General features: G+C 37.9%; 3 protein-coding genes across 4 annotated transcripts; 2 read left to right on the forward strand and 1 right to left on the reverse strand.

Moving 5' to 3' along the window:
• LOC109721260 (ATPase 10, plasma membrane-type) lies at positions 320–6,309 on the forward strand. The gene is made up of 20 exons (XM_020248756.1): positions 320–443; positions 537–656; positions 737–835; positions 953–1,090; positions 1,426–1,560; positions 1,786–1,965; positions 2,136–2,342; positions 2,409–2,648; positions 2,730–2,852; positions 3,087–3,191; positions 3,305–3,449; positions 3,730–3,891; positions 3,986–4,224; positions 4,308–4,340; positions 4,428–4,509; positions 4,584–4,744; positions 4,865–5,038; positions 5,273–5,455; positions 5,615–5,781; positions 5,958–6,309. Exons 1-20 carry the CDS (start codon positions 348–350, stop codon positions 6,052–6,054), a joined length of 2,886 nt encoding a protein of 961 aa, XP_020104345.1. The 5' UTR covers positions 320–347; the 3' UTR covers positions 6,055–6,309.
• LOC109721261 (protein STRUBBELIG-RECEPTOR FAMILY 7-like) lies at positions 6,435–12,954 on the reverse strand. 2 transcript variants are annotated; one of them, XM_020248757.1, is made up of 16 exons: positions 12,677–12,954; positions 11,865–11,997; positions 11,640–11,711; positions 11,459–11,530; positions 11,286–11,357; positions 11,121–11,192; positions 10,934–11,005; positions 10,775–10,840; positions 10,622–10,687; positions 9,906–10,216; positions 9,438–9,727; positions 8,524–8,795; positions 7,987–8,122; positions 7,538–7,668; positions 7,216–7,372; positions 6,435–6,806 (listed from the first exon to the last, which is right to left on the reverse strand). In XM_020248757.1, exons 1-16 carry the CDS (start codon positions 12,762–12,764, stop codon positions 6,651–6,653), a joined length of 2,166 nt encoding a protein of 721 aa, XP_020104346.1. In that variant the 5' UTR covers positions 12,765–12,954; the 3' UTR covers positions 6,435–6,650. The 2 variants fall into 2 exon arrangements, with proteins under 2 accessions (XP_020104346.1, XP_020104347.1); XM_020248758.1 differs by lacking the exon at positions 11,865–11,997 and having other exon boundaries at positions 12,677–12,953.
• On the forward strand, positions 17,614–18,874 carry LOC109721494 (RING-H2 finger protein ATL3-like). The gene has a single exon (XM_020249145.1). The coding sequence runs from the start codon at positions 17,614–17,616 to the stop codon at positions 18,598–18,600; it is 987 nt and encodes a 328-aa protein (XP_020104734.1). The 3' UTR covers positions 18,601–18,874.

Genomic DNA, 19,834 nt, shown 5'->3' on the forward strand with positions numbered 1-19,834 from the left:
CAATTTTTCGCCGCCTCTCCGGTAAGGTCCTTCCGATTTTCATCCTCTTAATCCTATTTTTGACTCGAAATTACCGCCAAAAGAGACTCCGTAGATCATCAATCGCCGAGGTTATATAAAATTTTGTTGCTAAAAGAATTGTATTTCAGATTACAGTTGTCAAATTAATGCATCCTTGAAGAAGGAAAAGGTTGAAAGTTTCTGATTGAATTATGCTTAGAGTAGTATAGTGGTATGATGATGTGTTCAAATGGAATTACGTGAGATGTAATTGTGTAAATTTGAGTTCACGTAATCCGTTTTCCAAACCTAGTTCTCATTGGGCTTACGGTCGTCATCGTTGCAATATGTTTAGTTTGCCGAGAGAGACCAAATTTAACATGGATGAACTGGAAAAACCGCTTCTTGGACCTGAAAATTTTAATAGAGAAGCGGTCGATTTGGTGAGTAATTAGTTTATGAACGGAAATACCTTCCAAGGAAGATCACGAAAAAGACGGTTCGCTAGCTAACATTGTTGTTATTTTGGACGCAAGGAATGTATGCCCCTGGAAGAAGTCTTCGAACAACTTAGAACATCGCGCAGCGGCCTTTCAGCGGCAGATGCTGCTGCACGGCTGCAGCTTTTCGGCCTAAACAAATTAGAGGAGAAGCGGGTAGTTTGCTAACCACTTCGACGTCTTCTTGCATGCGCAAACTCGAGCGCTTATTTATTCAGCAAAAATTTCTATTTCAGGAGAACAAATTTCTCAAGTTCCTCAGCTTTATGTGGAATCCTTTGTCCTGGGTTATGGAAGCGGCAGCCATAATGGCGATAATTTTGGCTAATGGTGGGGTAAGTTTTCTTGAGAATTGAGGTGCTCTCTCTTTCATAATCACTTGGACGAGAGGATTCGATTATTATTTTTCTTTAAATCTACCTCAATTTCTATGTTTCTTTCTTGTTTGCAAGGGAGAGGGTCCTGATTGGGAAGATTTTGCCGGGATTATCTGCTTGCTGATACTCAATTCGACAATTAGTTTCATCGAGGAAAATAATGCTGGAAATGCTGCAGCAGCACTTATGGCTCGTCTAGCGCCTAAGACGAAGGTTTGCGACAGATTACATTTTGTTTCGTAAAAGCTCTCTTATAATCAATGAAACATCATGCCAACAATAGGCTACCTGGAAATATACTGCTTCACTGAAAAAACATAAAGTTTATTAGCAAACATCCCTACCATTTTGTTCCGACTTTTGACACTTCCAGGTGCATAATTTCATGTGAGAGATTTATTTTTCCTGGCATCGACTTTTTTCTATTAGTATTCTGAGCCGTAAATTCACTTTTAACTTCGAATTTAGATACTAATCACACATTTTTTTTTACTTAATTTCTAAATTCAGATGTTCTTAACATACTTCAGCCTGTTTATTAACTATAGGTTTTGAGGGATGGGCAATGGCAAGAGCAGGACGCTGCCACTTTAGTACCTGGAGATATAATCAGCATTAAGCTTGGCGATATCATCCCCGCAGATGCTCGACTGCTCGAGGGAGATCCTTTGAAAGTTGACCAGGTATATCACTTTGTTCGCTATTAATATTATATTGCAAATTCAGTAAAATTTTAATTTTCAGGGTAAGATGTGAACAATGTTCAACACTTGCTGGATTTGCTCTTTGATCTAGTATACAATTAGTCCTTTCCTGCTATATCAGATAAAAACAAGCCCCCTGCATAAATTCCTAATCTTAAATTGATAATACGAATCACATATACTGTTCCTGCCTTTATCTTGCAGTCGGCTCTCACCGGTGAATCTCTTCCAGTTACGAAAAGGGCCGGCGATGTAGTATTTTCTGGTTCAACATGTAAGCATGGAGAAATCGAAGCTGTTGTAATTGCAACTGGCGTTCATTCTTTCTTTGGAAAGGCCGCACATTTGGTGGACTCCACTGAAGTTGTCGGGCATTTTCAGAAGGTTAAAATCATGTAAAATTGTACTGCATTATTAAGCACGCAAAGTTCTTTACATCCGACGACAATTGAACATGTTTCAAAGATACACTTTTGTGACCTGTAATAAGCATGTCTTAATACAATATCATGTGTACCGTATGAAATTTTCAGTTGAAGTAACTAATTTTTCAGGTTCTTACTGCCATCGGGAACTTTTGTATATGCTCAATAGCTGTCGGAATAATTGTCGAGATTATTGTCATGTTCCCAATCCAACATCGAGCTTATAGAGACGGGATCAACAATCTTCTGGTTCTTTTGATTGGCGGAATACCGATAGCCATGCCGACGGTATTGTCAGTAACCCTCGCAATTGGTTCGCACCGCCTGTCGCAACAGGTAAACTAAATTGGGGTTTTCTTTTCCTTTTTTTGGTTACTGTTTTCAATCTATGTTTGTCTGCAGGGTGCGATTACTAAACGGATGACTGCTATTGAGGAATTGGCGGGAATGGATGTCCTCTGCAGTGACAAAACTGGAACACTTACTTTGAATCGCCTCACTGTCGATAAAAATCTCATAGAGGTGTTCAACAGAGACATGGATAGAGATACGATCGTATTGCTCGCAGCTAGAGCTTCGAGACTTGAGAACCAAGACGCAATTGATACGGCGATTATTAATATGCTTGCTGATCCTAAGGAGGTTAAAAAAAAAATTTTAAAAAAGAAGATCTCGCATCTTTATATTAATTATGTTAAATTTGTCGTATCATTTTGTTTACAGGCCCGTGCAAACATCACCGAAGTGCATTTTTTTCCATTTAATCCTGTGGATAAGCGGACAGCTATAACATACATTGATTCTGATGGAAGTTGGTATAGAGCTACCAAAGGAGCTCCTGAGCAGGTACTGAAGCTTTAGAATTTAGTAAATTTTAACAATTGAAGTAAAACCATCTGGGTTTTAGTCGTACGAGGTAATAAACGAAATGCAACATTGGGTACAATAATCGATTCAGAAGGCATTGGATAATAAGCATATGACTTGATGTATTGAATCGGTATTTTACTTACATTTTGTTGCACGAAAGATTTGCTAGATGCTGTATGAAATCTACAAATTCATTATTATTTACTTCAGATCCTAAATCTCTGCTACAACAAGCATGAAATCGCCGGAAAAGTGCACACGGTCGTTGATAGATTTGCTGAAAGGGGCCTGCGCTCGCTTGCAGTTGCTTATCAGGTATATCCAAGAGCAAGGTGGATCAGCAAATTAACATTTATGATATTAGCAAGCCTTTAACTAACATCACTTGCGACTTTTTTCATGTAAGTTTGTGTGATGCTTGGTTTTAGGCTGTTCCTGAGAAAAATAAAGAGAGCCCTGGCGGTCCGTGGATTTTCTGTGGATTGTTGCCATTGTTTGATCCACCAAGACACGACAGTGCGGAGACCATTCGTCGAGCACTAAACCTCGGTGTCTGTGTGAAGATGATCACTGGTATGTTAGAACTGAAAGAAACTACCAAAGATGAACTCAATTTTGGCTCCTCAAATATTGGCAAATACTTATTATTCCATGTTTCGGTATTACTCTTTAGTGTTTAATACTGAGGACTCAAAACCATTATGCTTCTTTCCCTTAGTTCTATGTCAAAAACTGTACCTCACGGTTTTTCAGCAAAAGACACTGCTTTTTACTGCATCTCATTAGTTAATACTATGTTTCTTTTTAAAAAAAAATTAGTCAGAAAAAAAAAAACTTGTTTCTGGTTCTATAGGTGATCAGCTGTCCATCGCAAAAGAGACTGGCCGACGTCTAGGAATGGGAACAAACATGTATCCTTCCTCGTCATTATTGGGTCGCGATAAAGATGAAAATGAAGCCCTTCCTGTCGACGAACTTATCGAGAAGGCTGATGGATTTGCTGGTGTTTTTCCGGGTACTGTAACATTACTCGACATTCTTTAAGCATTTCCGAACTACAATGACTAGTGATCACTTTCTCCTTCCCTCGGTTCCGCCGTCTATTTCAGAGCACAAGTACGAAATAGTGAAAATTCTTCAAGAGAAAAGGCACATAGTCGGGATGACTGGAGACGGTGTAAACGATGCACCTGCTCTGAAGAAAGCGGATATTGGGATAGCAGTGTCGGATTCAACAGATGCTGCGAGAAGTGCCGCTGATATTGTCCTCACAGAGCCCGGATTGAGTGTCATTATTAGTGCTGTATTGACCAGCCGGGCTATATTTCAAAGAATGAAGAATTATACAGTTGAGTATTGGATTCTTAGTTGATACTTCTTTTTTTTTTAAGTTCTTTAGTACTTGATAATGATCATCCCACATGAATGCAGATTTATGCTGTATCAATCACAATAAGGATAGTGGTAAGTTGAACCATACCATGTATATTCTTCAAATTTCTAGGTTTCTTGCGGCTCATAATGCTAATCGAAATAGCTCTTTCTTTTCAGCTTGGTTTTGCGCTTCTCGCATTAATTTGGGAATATGACTTCCCACCTTTCATGATTTTGATTATAGCCATATTGAATGATGGTAATAACTCCTCTCTATAGGAATGGTGGTATCTTTGAAAAACGAAAAATGCGGTGATAAATATACTATTACAGGTACGATCATGACGATTTCCAAGGATCGTGTGAAGCCGTCTCCAAGACCTGATAGTTGGAGGCTAAAGGAGATTTTCGCCACTGGCATCGTCATAGGAACATACCTTGCATTAGTTACTGTTCTGTTCTATTGGGCTGTCAGAAAGACCAACTTCTTTGAGGTATAGAACATGACACTGATGTGCAGATAAAAGATGCTTCCTTTCTTATTACCAACTTGAAAGTTAAGTTAGATTATTGGCGATTTTGTTAGTAACAAGTAATAATGCTTCGCATTGTAGGCTCACTTCAAAGTGAGATCTCTCGGCAGCAGCGACGAAGAGATTTCATCTGCTATCTATCTGCAAGTCAGTATCATCAGCCAAGCTCTAATCTTCGTCACGCGCAGTCAAAGTTGGTCATTTGCCGAGCGGCCCGGTACTCTGCTGTTGTGCGCATTTGTGGTAGCCCAATTGGTAAGATTCTCTGAGTTAAACTATCAGTCAGACTTTCTGACTTAAACATCAGACAGAATTCTAATTCTAAGAAGATCAGTAGCAAGTAGAATCTTTAAAAGCTCTTTAATGTTACACCTGTTGATGCCGTAACTCTTGGAAATGTATTACCTTTGAACTGTATTTTGAGGCAAAGCATTGAAGCAGAAAAAGTATTCAATCTGCATACCAACAAAGATGTGACCTTGGATGCAGGTGGCCACACTTATTTCTGTTTACGCGCATATCAGCTTCGCTTCAGTTCGCGGTATTGGGTGGGGCTGGGCTGGGATTATATGGGTGTACAGCGTGATCTTCTACATACCTCTCGATATAATCAAATTCACCGTTCGATATGCCCTCAGCGGAGAAGCATGGAATCTGATATTCGACAGAAAGGTGTGTAGACCCAATAGAAGGGGTAGTAATATTCTCTCTCCTATTCTAAGCTTTCATTTCATCAACTTATTACTAGACTGTTCTTGTCATATATTTTTTCCTGGGACTATCATAAGTGTAATTTCTCACTTACTGACTGATACTCCTGCTCTTTGATAGACTGCTTTTACCTCAAATAGAGATTATGGGAAGGAGGATAGAGAGGCCCAGTGGGTACTCTCTCAGAGGCTTCTGCAGGAGCCTCTATCCTCTTCAGATTTTGTGGGCAAGAGGAGGAGATCTTGTTCGATTGCTGAACAGGCCAAGCGGCGTGCTGAAATAGTGAGGTAAAAAGCTTAGGCTTTCTTTGTTGTTCCCAATAATGTAACAGCAGTCACAAATGTAAAAACTGCCCAATTTAGGCCCCTACAAGGATACGGACAAAATTCTAAATTTCTGTCATAACATGAATCACAATGTGCTGCAGTGCAGCATATTCATCTAAGTGATGTTTACATCGCAGGTTGGGAGAAATACAGACACTCAGAGGGCATGTAGAATCAGTGGTGAGGCTGAAGAATTTAGATGTGAATGTCATCCAGAGTGCTCATACAGTTTGATCTCAACCAGACGGTAATTTAGTATCATTTCAAAGAGATTGGTTCAGCTCTAGTCTACAATGTTCCCAACTTCATCAGTTGCCTCGCGATGCCGAACAGGGTCGACAGAGTCGGTCGGCAGGCGACCCTGTCGATGAAGAAGTAACTCTTCAAAGATTTGTTAAAGTTAGTTTGTTGAGGTACTTCCTGGAAGGTATCATTGCCTTTTTCCTCTAAATCTTGTGATTCAAAGAGATAATAAGGATTTCGGGCATACACTTTTTGTGCTTTTCCTATCCTCATAAATTTGAGGTGACTGTAATCATAAGATAATATCCGTACAAAGTCATGGTGCTTCCTGAGACATCAACTTTTTAAATAAATTCTATCAACTCCCACCGAATCAAAGAACTCATCTGAATGAAATTGATATAAATATGACTACTAAGTCATTGTGAATCAATGTAAGCTTGGCACCTATTGGGAAACTCCACTAGACTTATACAGCGCTAATTAGACATCAGTAAAAATAAGCCTATATTTACCAACAACATGGAGATAAACAGATCACCGTCTGAAGTATTGAGAGAACCAAGGCAGCTACCCCGATGCATTAATTAGAACGTGTAATCCTGCGTGTCCGGGTCGTCGGCTCGCCGTGAAGCCTCTTGTCCGTCTCCACTGAGCATCCTCCTACTCATGTTTGCTCGCTGCACCAGGCGAACCAGCGCTTGCACCACTTCCGACATGGGTGGTCTGAATTCTGGCTCGGGCTGTGGTACAAGAAAATTTCAGCGTATTTTCATAAAACTAATAAACCCTAATATTAAACAGAGATAGAGGCACTTGAAATAAGAGCCTGTTTGGTAGAGCCGGAGCTTCTACAGTAGCATTATTTGAGTAGAGCTGTTTAAAAGACTTAGCAGTTTTCCAGGTAGATTCTCATAAAAACTTCTCGCTGCAGCACAAACAGAAGCTTCCTATCAGAGCTTCTGTTTTTGCAGCTTAATAGCTCATTTTAGCTTTCTCACAGACAGCAAAACCATCTAGACTTTTTACCAGCCGAACCACTGGCTTGTAGAAGCTTCTGCTTTGTTGAGTAGAGAAGCATTTCAGGAAACCAAGGCAAACAGTCACTTAACACATTAATGTACAGAAGCTGAGTCCAAGTTCATTATATACCTGAACACATAGAGCAATGATGTCTGCAAATCGTGAGAGAGATTTCGCAGGGTATAACCCCTTGAGGGCCGGATCAACCATCTGGTCTAATGCATCAATGTCATGCAGCTGAGGAGTTGCCCACCGAACCAATGACTGCTCGGATCGTGGTCTAGAGCTGTAAACATTTTGTCTCAACAATTAGAACTTCGATAGGTCCTAACTTAAACTATTTGACAAGCCACCAGTTCGCAATAATTGGCATTAATCTACATTAAGATTTCTTGCAATTACATTAACTCTAGTCATCTAGGACCTAGAAGTGTCAACATATAGAATTTACCTGTCAAACGGCTTCCTTCCAGTCAAAAGCTCAAGCATGACCACCCCAAAGCTGTAAATATCACTCTTCAGTGTATACTGGCCCGACATGGCAACCTCAGGAGCACCGTATCCAGAGCTCTGATCTAATGCCTGGGAAAGTGGATCAAAAAGGAATATTAAGAAAACTATCATGTAAACCAAATATTGGTTGCATATAGCCCTAGAATGTTCATGTTTATCAACAAGTTTGAACTTTTATTTAGTCCTTCCACTCCTGCAACACATTTCTTGTTGATCATGTTTGCCATGTGTATATAGCACAGAAACAACTGAGTGAGAAAACTACAAATTTTGAAATAAATATAGCATCGGGACAGTGGAAGAGAAATAATTTACAACTTAAATCAATTCTGTCCAACTTGTCCATAATGTGACAGCACTCAGAAAGCAAATTGTACACAACTTTACCTGCAACTCCGCATCAGGAACAAGGCTAGCAAGACCAGCATCTGAAAGGTGAGGATTGAGTTCCATGTCCAATAGAATGTTGGAGGATTTGAAATTCTTGTGGACAACAGACGGTGAGCATACTTCATGTAAATGCCTAGAAATACCATTTAAAGGGAAAAAATAATTAAGCACCAATGTGTCGCTTAAAGAATGTATTCATTAAGCTTCTTAGGCTACTAGTAAGATTTAGAGGAAATTGGCAATGATAATAAATATTGTAACAAAAATATTTTGCACTGCACCAGCAAAAACAGATTAACAAATAATCTACAAGAAAAAAAAAAGTGAATCTTATATTTTTTGAATCATGAAGCATGAAGAATACCACATTTATGTCTAGAACCTGAATGATATACAAACCTTGACTAGTTTATAAAATATTAAGGAATATCACTACGACTTTGAAATTATAAGTTCCTAAAAAAGGACTTCTTAATATATGTAATGACAAACATTTTAAATCAGGATAGAAAACTACCAAAAATGTCCACTTACTCTAACGCCCGTGCAGAGCCCAGTGCGATCTTGACACGAGTATTCCAAGTCAGTGGATTGGTGTATTCATCCGAGAGGTGAAGGCGATCTTGCAGTGAGCCATTTTTGTGATATTCATAGACCAAAAGGTGCTGTCCGTGCTCTGAACAGTAGCCTACCAGCTCGGTCAGGTTTGGATGATGTAACCGCGAGATGTTTGAAACCAACTCAATGAAGTCCTCTGATCGTTGGTTGGCTAGGATAGTTGAATTTATTTTCTTAACAGCAAGAACCTATTGCAATTAATAACTTCATAAATCAGGATTCTTCGAATCAACAAACATATAATAGACTAAAGGAAATAATTTTGGAAAACATTTTTTGAGAGCCCGATAGGAGTAGGGAGTGCTATTAAGCAAATATAATATGTTTAACCAAATAGTCATGCTGCTGCAAACTTTACAATCCAAACAATCAACCTCTACAAACCGCAGAAATGCAGAACATAAATTGATAATTCAGAAAAAACCCTCTATATAGTATTGTAGTCTTTTTAATGGAGGAACAGCTGCCATTTGGCAACATTTCATAATAAGTTTAGCCTGTTCCTGATTTCTCTCCAACAGTATAGTCAGGAATGGGCTAAAATGTGTACTACTATATAAATAAATGTACATATAGTGGAGCTCCATTCTGAATGCGTACGACTTTGTTCCTATGATTGATCAGAAAATAATTATATCTTTTTTCTTTTCGACATTTGCAACATTTTCCTTATGGATGAGATTGCAGGCAAGAAACAAAATGTTTTTGACACACACACTTCTGCAAACCCAAACTGTTAATTTTGAAAGAAGAAAAAGATCACCAAATATTTACCATATTTCTTGCAATACGAAAAATTCAGAGTTCTAGCACCAATTATGAAAGCTGACCTTTCCATCATGAAAATGTGCCATATAAACACGTCCAAAAGTCCCTTCACCAAGAAGATTATCCATGCTGAAGCTGTCTGTCGCCATCTGCAGATCTGCAACTGAATACACTGTTGCTTTTATGGGAGTTTTGTTTGTTTTCCTTACAACAGGCTTTTTTGAGAAATCATCTTCATCAAACGACTTGTTGCGCTCAATCTTGGGAGGAGGCTTAAGATTGATCGGAGCAGGAGGGTGCAGTGATGTTGTGTCGATTGTAGGAGGTGTTTGGATTGACTTCATCTCCGCAACTATTGTGAAAATGAAATCATATTATTTATTCGGTTTTGCGCGAAATATAAGTGCAGTTATCAAACGGAGCAAGAATTGAGATGGAAAGTGACGAATAAGCTGAACCGAGCCCAAATTCATCAGATCTTCATACCTTTAACCTCACTTGAATTAAGAGGAGCGAAGGAATGGTCATACCTTTAACCTCACTTGAATTAAGAGGAGCGAAGGAATGGTCATCTTCAAGATGTTCTTCCCTTGAAGATTTCCGTGTTTTCTTCTTAATCACAAAAAAAGCTGCTATTCCACCTATTACCAATATAGCTATTATGATTCCTGCTATACCCCCACCACTTATACCAGAACTTCCGCCGCCGCCACTTCCATTGTTATTAGATGGGCTGTTACCACTGTTGGAACGTCCAGGGTTTGTTCGACGACCTGGCGGAGGAGGCGTGTATGGTGGAGGTGGAGGTGCAGGGCCAGTGCTCCAAGAATTGCCATCAGTCCTGCAAAAGGACATATAATGAGTTTCAAATAGAGCTCTTTTATACGCCAAAATTGCAAAAACCCCTCAAAAGCCGTTTGCACCATTCCTCCTCAATACAGAAAACTTATGCAGCACTTTATAGTTTGTCCCCTTGCTCTCACATTTTTGGTCTGGAGCTGGTCGATAGTCTTAAAACATAATCTTATGTACCCATTATACTGTTTTAATCTCTAGACATATCATATTTTAAGACTTTTCAACAATTCTTGGGTGGAAAATGTGACAGAAAGGTGGCTTGAGTGCAAATAGTCAAGAAACTGAGGGAGTTAAATGAAGTTTTAACATCTCAAGAGGGTAAAATGTAATAAATACTGCATTTTAGCTTTTCCTTATATGATTTTATTGAAGTTAATTAAGTACTCACTGAAGATTGTTTATCTTTTTTAGCTGCTCAGGAATCCATCCGGTGAAGCGGTTATTTGCAACGTTCCTAAAAGCATAGGCGAATAGGTCATTTGAACTTGCAGACAAAAATGTTTTAATAATTCAAATGAAAAAAAAAACTTCATTTACTCACAAATCTTGAAGAGGCAGATTAGCAAGGACATCAATAGGACCTGAGAATTGGTTGTTCTGCAAATATCTGGCAAGATGAATATTAAATCGCAAATATAAAATTAGTGGAATTACCGTTTCACGTCAAAGTAACACATAAATTGCACAAGTTCTTTCTTACAGAGTTGTTAGAGTTGATAAGGTGTTGAAGCTTTCCGGCAAATTACCGGAAAGTGCATTAAAGGATAGGTCCCTGCAGCATATGTTTTCCACATATATTTCAAAGACAGCAAAGCACAATAAATAAAAGGAAAATGAGGAACTTTGGAGACTAAAGCAGGGAGAGAAAAAGAAAAATAAAAACTTACATTGTTGTTATATTTGTAAGTGTCGAAAACGAATCGCTGAGACTGCCCTGAAGTTGGTTATGACCAAGGTTTCTGCGTTCATCAGCACACAAACATTTAGTTGGAAAGAACAAAATAAGTCGCAAAAGGGACGCAAAATTAATTTGCTTCTAACTCGTTACATACAGATATCTAAGTGCAACCAGCTGAGTTATTGAGTAAGGTACATTTCCACTGAATTGGTTCCCCGCAAGATTTCTGCATATCAAATTCTTTCGAAAGTCAACCAATACCAAGCCCAACGGACAAGAAAAAAGAGAAAAGAAAGAGGTAAATCTATCTAAGTTTGCATAACTTACAATCTCTCGAGGTTAGGTGGGAGATTATAAGGTATAGGATTACCGCCTCCGAGGTTATTATTGCTCAAGTCACTGCACCAAATTAAAAAACAAAAATTACAAAAAAAAAAAAAGAGATTGAAGAACCAACCAAGTTTTGAAAGATGCGAAACACAAAAAAACTGGGGGGAAATGCACTCACAGCTCAACTAGTGAATTCATGTTCATTATATTGTAACCCAGTGTCCCAGATAGTCCCAATCCAGATAATTTGCTGATAAAAATGTATAAACAGAACACATCATTAGTTCAACTCACATTGCTGTATTTTCTTATCACTTCTCTTTATTATTTTCTTATGTTCATATAACTTGATATTTACCATACTTTTTCTAAAAAAAGTATGAAAGAAAGAAAAAAAAGTCACATTGCTGTAACTGCTGAACCAGAGCATGTAATTCCCTGCCATGGTTGCCCGCACGGGTCGCCGTTGTTTGCGGTCCAGCCGTTTAATTGAGATGGCGAATTTAGGCTTGTAAAAAGGACATTGAGAGCAGAAACTGCATGTAGGAATATCAGAATTGTTAATTCCTGCTCAGTTAAAGATTTTCATCATATACCAAATGAATTGGATACAACCAATGTTTTTTTTTTTGGATTCGGAGATGTAAGTTTACAAATATAATGTTATCACCACATATGAGATCAATAAAGATGGATCTTTTATGTGTGATTAAAAGTAATAGATCAGTAATAATTTGTACAAACCTCGCCAGAGAAAAAAAAAAAAAAAAGATTAGATCACATGAAATTGGTCATCTGAAAGATGAAGAGTTCTAGTGTTTGCGAGAAACCTACTTCAACTGCGCTTTTTCTTAAAAAAAAAAAAAGAGATTTTTCCGCAGGTCATAGATCGAAGGAGCCAATTTCAAGAACAAGAGTGCATGATAACACCAAAAAGATTAAAAAAAAGGGAAAAATCGAAGAAACTTTAAGGATAAATCCACTTCCTTAATCCCAGTGTAAACTCATCTAAGAGAGCTAAAAAAAATAATAATACCACATACCAAATAAGAATCAAGATGCAATCAAATTATTTGACCAAAACAATACATAGCAATGCAGATCATTTTACTCAAATCCTTCCTTTTCCTCTTCTAATCTAGCAAGAAAATAATAATAAAAAATAAAAAAATAAAGATAAACCAAAAATTAAGGGGGGAAAAAAATCCCACTCACCATCAGATGAATCAGTGTTGGCAACAGCAAACATTGGATTCCAAACCCAAATGCATGCCAAAAACATCACCAAATCCATCCCCACCATCTCCTCCTCTCCCTCTCACCACCTCCCCACCTCCACAAAACCCAAAAAAAAAAAACAAAAAAATCAAAAAAAGATCCCTTTTTTGTGTATGTGTGTGTGTGTTCTTTGAAGTACAAGGCCCGCTCCCCTTTCCTCCTCCTCTTTCCTTTTATAACAATAATAATAATAATTTGTTTATTTTTTTCCTTCTATAAATAAATTTTGTGGGAGTGAATAGAAGAGATTTATAGCTGTCACCAAAGGGCAATGTGAATCCAAGAGGTGGGATATGTAAATAAATGATTTTGTCGGTAGTTTTGTGCAACTTTTTAGGGGCTTTTTTAGAAAAGAATCTTTTTTTCAAAAATTTTTACTGTGGGGGGAGAGAGAGAGAGAGAGAGAGAGAGAGAGAGAAAGAGGAGAAGAGGGGAGGTGAGCGTAAGCGAGAAAAAGGGGAGGTGACGCTAACGGGGCGGTCACGGGACTCGCGGGGAAAAAGTGCATCCGACCCGTTTGGGGGGGGGCGTTGAAAGGGAAAGGAATAATTGCGTGGACCGGGTGTGTCCGTACATTTCATGCACAGATTTAAAATATTTTAATTTACTGTTACTTGATGCTATTTTTGTTTCACCATAAAAACATCATTAAATAAAATTGTAAAATTTAAAAATATAATTTACCGAAATGTCTTTCGTGGCATTCAAAAAAAATTTACATGTGATATAAAAGAATTTTGAACAGCTCTTCTTTATATGATTGAATTATTAGTCTTAATATATGGTCAAATTATGATGACTATTTTATATTTTGGTGTTACGTTTTGAAAAATTATATAATATTTTTATTATATACATTCATCCTTTACTTATTGCATGAATCACATCTTTATTTATAGTGCACGGATCATACTTATACACCAGGTGCAAGCAAATTGTGTTCACTGGGGCCACAAAATTCGGGACTAGTAAAACATAAAGATGTGGTGTATGATTAAGTGAGAGTTACACCATTCCTCACCTAATTTGATCATTAAATTTAGTTTATATGCAAATTTAAACCCTCTCTAATTCACAACTAATTCCATAAAAAGGTTTTATAAATCTTTCAAATTTAAAAGGCTTCGTACATTTTAATAAAAGTAAGTTGTATTAGGAGGGGAAAAAATAAAGAATCTCAATAAAAATAAGATTACAATAAAATTGCACCAATGTTCTATATATGATTGATGTGTTATTAGGCCATGGTGGACCTAGGGATTTAAATGTATCTAGACTAGTCGAGCTTTCCTTTGTTTGGAATGATAAGTGGGAGCTATAATAATAATAATAATAATGACAATTCGCCATAATCCACACAGATCCACCGAAAAAATAGCAGAAGGTGCGGAACCCTTTTTTTTTTCCTCTGATCCATCTCGATCAATCAAAAATTCAGTGTAGTACTCCCGACCTGCCTCAAATGAATTAAGCAGTAAGCAGAGACAAAAAAAAAAAGACAAAAATTAATTGATTCCAAATTCACCCCAACCTACTAAGAAAATAGGACAGGAGGTGGGAGACTCCTCTCGCCCCTGGATCCGCTGGTACATGTGCTCTTTTTCATATATATAAATATATGGCCCATGTGGAAACACCCAATCATACACCTAATTAAGTAGTTTCAAATCATTGTTTAATAACTTGGGGCCAATATTGACTAAATATTGCTTAGATGATGAATTGTGTATATTTACTCATTCATATTTGACCTTGCTATAACATGATATTATGCGACTGATTTAATACTACATCTAATTATCTTAGAGTATATATATATTATTAAGTATTTAAGTAGAAGGATATTTCTCACTAAGACCTGCTAAAAATATGTGCATTTGAATATAAAAAAATGTTAAATTATTATATATGCATCATAAAAATGGTTCTGAAAAGTTCTTCGAGCTTAATTTAGTTCTACGTTTTCTTGGTATTTTAAAGTGTATTCACACACACTAATGTGCAATGACAAAATATTGCGAAATAAGATAAGGTTTATTATATTTGCGTGTTACGAAATTTGGAATGAGCTTTTGTATATATATATTATTATTGATGTATTGAGGAACACAGCTATGAAACATTCTTTTTATTCTTGGTGATTTGTTTTTTTCCTGCATGATGGTGTCACGGGGATTGAAAATGAAAGGTGGAGATCCAATGACCGACTCCTACGCTTACCTCCCTAATTAACCATCACCATCCAATCATAATAATATATATATATATATATATATATATATATATATATATATTTTGTTATTATCCTTTTTAAGTTAACTCAAAAGCTCATTTAAAAGTCAACAAAAATGTATAAATGTGAAGAAAACTTGTCCAAACACACCAAAACTTTTTGGACTTTTTATTTGCCGAATAAACGATCGTCGCACTACTCAAATTTTATATTGTATACCTGTGTTTTATTTATTTTGTCAAAAATTAAAAAATATAATATAAGATTCACATTTGTATATTTAATCCCAAAAAAAAAAAAAAAACAAGAGAAAAAATGGTATACGTGCTCTGGTTATTTTCCCTCTTGTTGAGGAGTCATTATTAGCATCGTGAAATGTAGCAAACGTAGCTTCAAAAGATGTTTTTAAACACGTAGCAATTGCTTCAAAGGATTTAAAAAGAATAATGCATGCCATTTATTATTATGTAGCATAATAATACCTCACAACCGCATCAAAATTCTCGAACGTGACATTTTTTTTTTTTCTTAATTGAAAAGGAAGTGAAATATATAACTTTTATTGATGAATTGTTGGCTCGTCTCAATCACTAGCTGTACACAACTCATAATCGCAGGAGTCGTTTTAATCACTACTTACGTACTTGTCTTCCTAATCATAGGATTTAGGATTCGGCGATGACACGAATATTAGGAAAAATAGTTTTGTATTAGATATAGAATAAAATTTGTATATTTATATGATACATATTACATTTACAAGGTTAATCAGCTGGCGAATCTGTGGGAGAAGCTCAGCCCAGCGAAGCGACTTATTTGTAACCAACAGTGATAGCCAGTGTTAACTGTAACCTATAGTATCTTCTTTTTTCTTTTTTCGTTTTTTACGCCATCCTCCGAGGCCAGTGCTGCTTCACCCCGTGTAGCTAAATTTACCGTCTGAATAAATAACGCGGGTAGCTTGCTACCTTTATCTAAAAATATATATATATATATATATATTACGAACCAACTCACTAACATTAATAACTTGTTCAGTTCAAATCATCTGCTCGAAACGCCTGAATCCAATTTAGACCATATAATGTGCGACTATTGACGCGTCACTTTTTGTTTAGATTCTGACGTTCCCGTCCTATCTAATTTCCTTGCTACTCCCTAGTCCCCAGTTTGAAACAAGTAGATGGTCTGTGCTGGACCTAACCCGGTCCGATTTCAATATTGAGGCCTGGGTCCAGCCCGGCCGGTGATAGACCCAAGCCTTCGCTGACATGGGCCTAAGGCCTCATGGGCCGAGCCTTTCCACTTATACACAGTTTTTTTTTTTAATAATTTACTTTTAAATAATTAAATTTTTATAATTTTAATACTTGATATAATAAAAATTGTGCTAGATAAGATTTTTAAAGAGAGATAAGCCACACCATTTGCTATTCTATGGAGAAACATACATCTCAGGCTTGTTTGATGCACCTATTTTAGATTTTAGAATTGGAATGAGATTCAACGACATTAATAGTTATTGTTTTTTCTACACAAATCGAATTTTTATTAGGAATGGTTCGGTCTGGTTTCGAATTTGAACTCATTCATTTCAAAGTACAGTATTCCAAAACATCTCTTACAAACAACTTCTCCTTCTGTCCCTCCATCATTCTCTTTCTTAACTAAAACTCGCTCTTGAAATCGTAGGTGTTCAAATTGTCCATTCCAATTTACATTTGAATAATGAACCAAATATCTTTGGCTGATTCGTTATCTCATCTTTTCATTCTAATACAATCTAATTCTATTTTCTATTTTTACACACACTAAACAGTTGGATTTCTAAATATGGGTTCTGGAATAAATGAACCTACTAATAAATTTTAGTTTTTTTAAAAATATTATTTCCCGTAGGGTCGGAACCCATTATATTCCAAGCCAATCTATTAACATTGACCCCTATAAATATATACACGACAAGATTCAAATCTCTGCTATATAAAAAATTTCCAAGGATAAGAACCACTGCACTGGACTATAGTTCTGAACAGATAAATTTCGTCGAAAGTACACTGGACCAGATACAATGAATATTTATTTTTATTATTTTTATTATTGAGAGAGAGTTGAAAGCCAGAAAGTGACAGTTAAAATGAAAAAAAAAGAAAAATAAAAAGCATACTAAATTCCAATAAGAATCAAAAGAAGTACAAGTTTGATTGAAACACTCCCCACACTGGCGTGTACTCTCTCAATATAAGATATTATATATTAACATTAACATCACTTACTAACTCTCCCAAGTCTCACCAGAACCCAATCCAAACTCCAGAGCTTCGTCCCTTCTTCTTTAACCTGCACAGACCCTTCCTTATATATATATATATATATATATATATATATATATATATATATATATATATGTATGTATATATATGTATACCTCAATACAATTCCAACTAGTTTATCTGAGTGAGTTTAAAACCCTACACCTGCCTCTTTTCAAACCCCCCTTTTTATTCATAATAAATTTATGAACCCTGGTCCCTAGATTTATTACTCCTGGAATATTAAAACCTCCTCCTTTTTTTTTGAAAACAAAAAAGTTTAAATTTTTTTTAGGATTTTATATAATTTTTCGTCTCCTTTATCCACAATGTCCCAAACCACCCAATCCATGCGCGGCGCCGCCACCGCCGCCGGCGGCGGCGGCGGAGGAGCAGGAGGAGCCAAGATATCGGCGGCGGCGGCGACGGAGCTCATGGTGGCCGTGGTGATCGTCGCGTTTGTGGCCTTCGTCTTAGTCTTCTTCCTCTACCTCCGCTCCAAGCGCTGCCGCGGCGCCGCCCCCGCCCTCCTCCCCGNGAGCGCCGGCGGCGGCGGCGGAGGTTCCGGGATTGCACGGGGCGGTGGAGGTGCCGCGGCGGCCGGCGGACGTCACGGTGTTCGAGTTCGGGTCGGCGCCGCCGCCGCTCCTCCTCCGGGCGGCGGACTCCCCGCTGCCGCCGTCAAAACCCTGCCTTGTGCGCCCTTCCGGTCCTCCGACTTTGAGCAGGGGCTCGAGTGCTCCGTTTGCCTCTCCGACGTCTCCGACGGCGAGGAGGTGCGGTTGCTCCCGCGCTGCGGCCACGGCTTCCACGCGGGCTGCGTCGACGCGTGGCTGCTCTCCCACTCCACCTGCCCCGTTTGCCGCACCCCCGTCATCGCCGACCTTTCATTGCCGCAAGCTTCTTCCGACCCTCCCGCCGCCGAATTGGCGGAGCCGGAGCCTTCCGACGCCGCTTCGGATGACGGTCAGTCGCCGGAACCGCCGATCTACCCCACAAATGTGCTGTTTTGGGGATCTCAGGATCAGATCAGTACAGGAAGTGTTGCTGCTGCTGTGACAGGTAGTTCGCATGCCGGATGTTCGATGAATTGTCCCAACTCTGCGACTTCACCGTCAACATTAATAAGCAGGGCTGATGTGGAGGAGATGAGATTGTCGACTACGAGCAGATTGAGGTCGATAAGAAGGCTTTTGAGCTGCGCGAGTAGGGGAATCGGCTCGACTTCGAGCCCTAGAGGCGGTGATATTGAGCTCGGCCTCGGAAGAGAAGAGGGTGGTGGTCTCTCATTCCCAAAAATGCCCATTAATTCTTGACTCAAGAGCTCTACCGAGGTCTCGAGAAATGCTGTACATGCTGGATTTTCATGTCTCTCTGTGTATAGGTGGTTGATTATGAATTGTTGCAATTCATTTTTTTTTCTCATTGGTTGCGCAATTCATATACTGTTTCTTTGTTTCATTGAAAACCTGTATCTTGTGAACTAGGAACCGACGGTAGCTTGTTCATAATAGAATTTGTATAGATATGAAGTATTTTTATGTTTTTATGTTAGTAAGATCCTGCATGAGAGCGTGCCCCTTGCTGTTACCAAAGATAAATTCAAAAATTTGTGTTGATGCAAATTTGCTTTAAAGTCATTTGTTTGCTGTGGATATATTTTTGAATTTTGGTCTAAAAAGGTTGTGATTTTAAGGTACTCAACAGCTATGTATCTGTGTCCAATAATATATCATTCCATCTGATGGATTGATATTTCTGGAAATATATCTTACTTCAACTGCCAATATGGTTCATCTGATAAATTAGATGTGAACTTGTTCTCTCTGTTTATCAAGTATTTTGCATGTTCGACAGTTCGGTAAAAAAAATGAATGATAACTTTTCACATGTATAATGACTTGATCAGTTGTATAGTTGGCTTGTTTAGTAGGACTCTATCTTCTGTATGATTTTCACATCCAATGGAGTTTAGGAGCCATATGATTTATCCCTGGAAAGAGGATCAATATATATTTTGCAATTTCTGTTTATAAAACCGAAATTTTCTTCTAGAGTCTTCTACTCATCCTTAATATAATTACAGGCTTTGAATTAAATGCCAAGTGTACATGCTGATTTATCTGTATTCAGACATTCTGGCTACTCTTTATTTGCCTGTCTTTTTCGGTTTTGCCTCCCTTATATTGCAATTTTTCAGATTGGAAGTTTATGGACACTGCATGTACGGAGACGTTGGTGGTCCAGTTCTGGAAAGCTGATAAAGATTTTGATGAGAATCCTTATCTTTATGTGGATAATCTTTCTTTGAATTTTTCATCAAGTAGTGCAAGGAATGCCTAATCTTTACATCATCTGACTCATACTTCATTAGCCAACATCTGACCTGTTTTCTGATGAATTACTACTAGCATTCTATCATTCTTATCCAAGTTGTTTTCTGCCACTTGATTTAAGTCGAAATCAGTCTGTTACCTTCATATTTGACAACAGCTCTTGGATTTTTGCACTTAGCTCCAAATTTCTTGCTTGTTCTCTTCTTGATCCCGA

Source organism: Ananas comosus, linkage group 15 (assembly GCF_001540865.1).
Source record: "Ananas comosus cultivar F153 linkage group 15, ASM154086v1, whole genome shotgun sequence".
Classification (NCBI taxonomy): Eukaryota; Viridiplantae; Streptophyta; class Magnoliopsida; order Poales; family Bromeliaceae; genus Ananas; species Ananas comosus.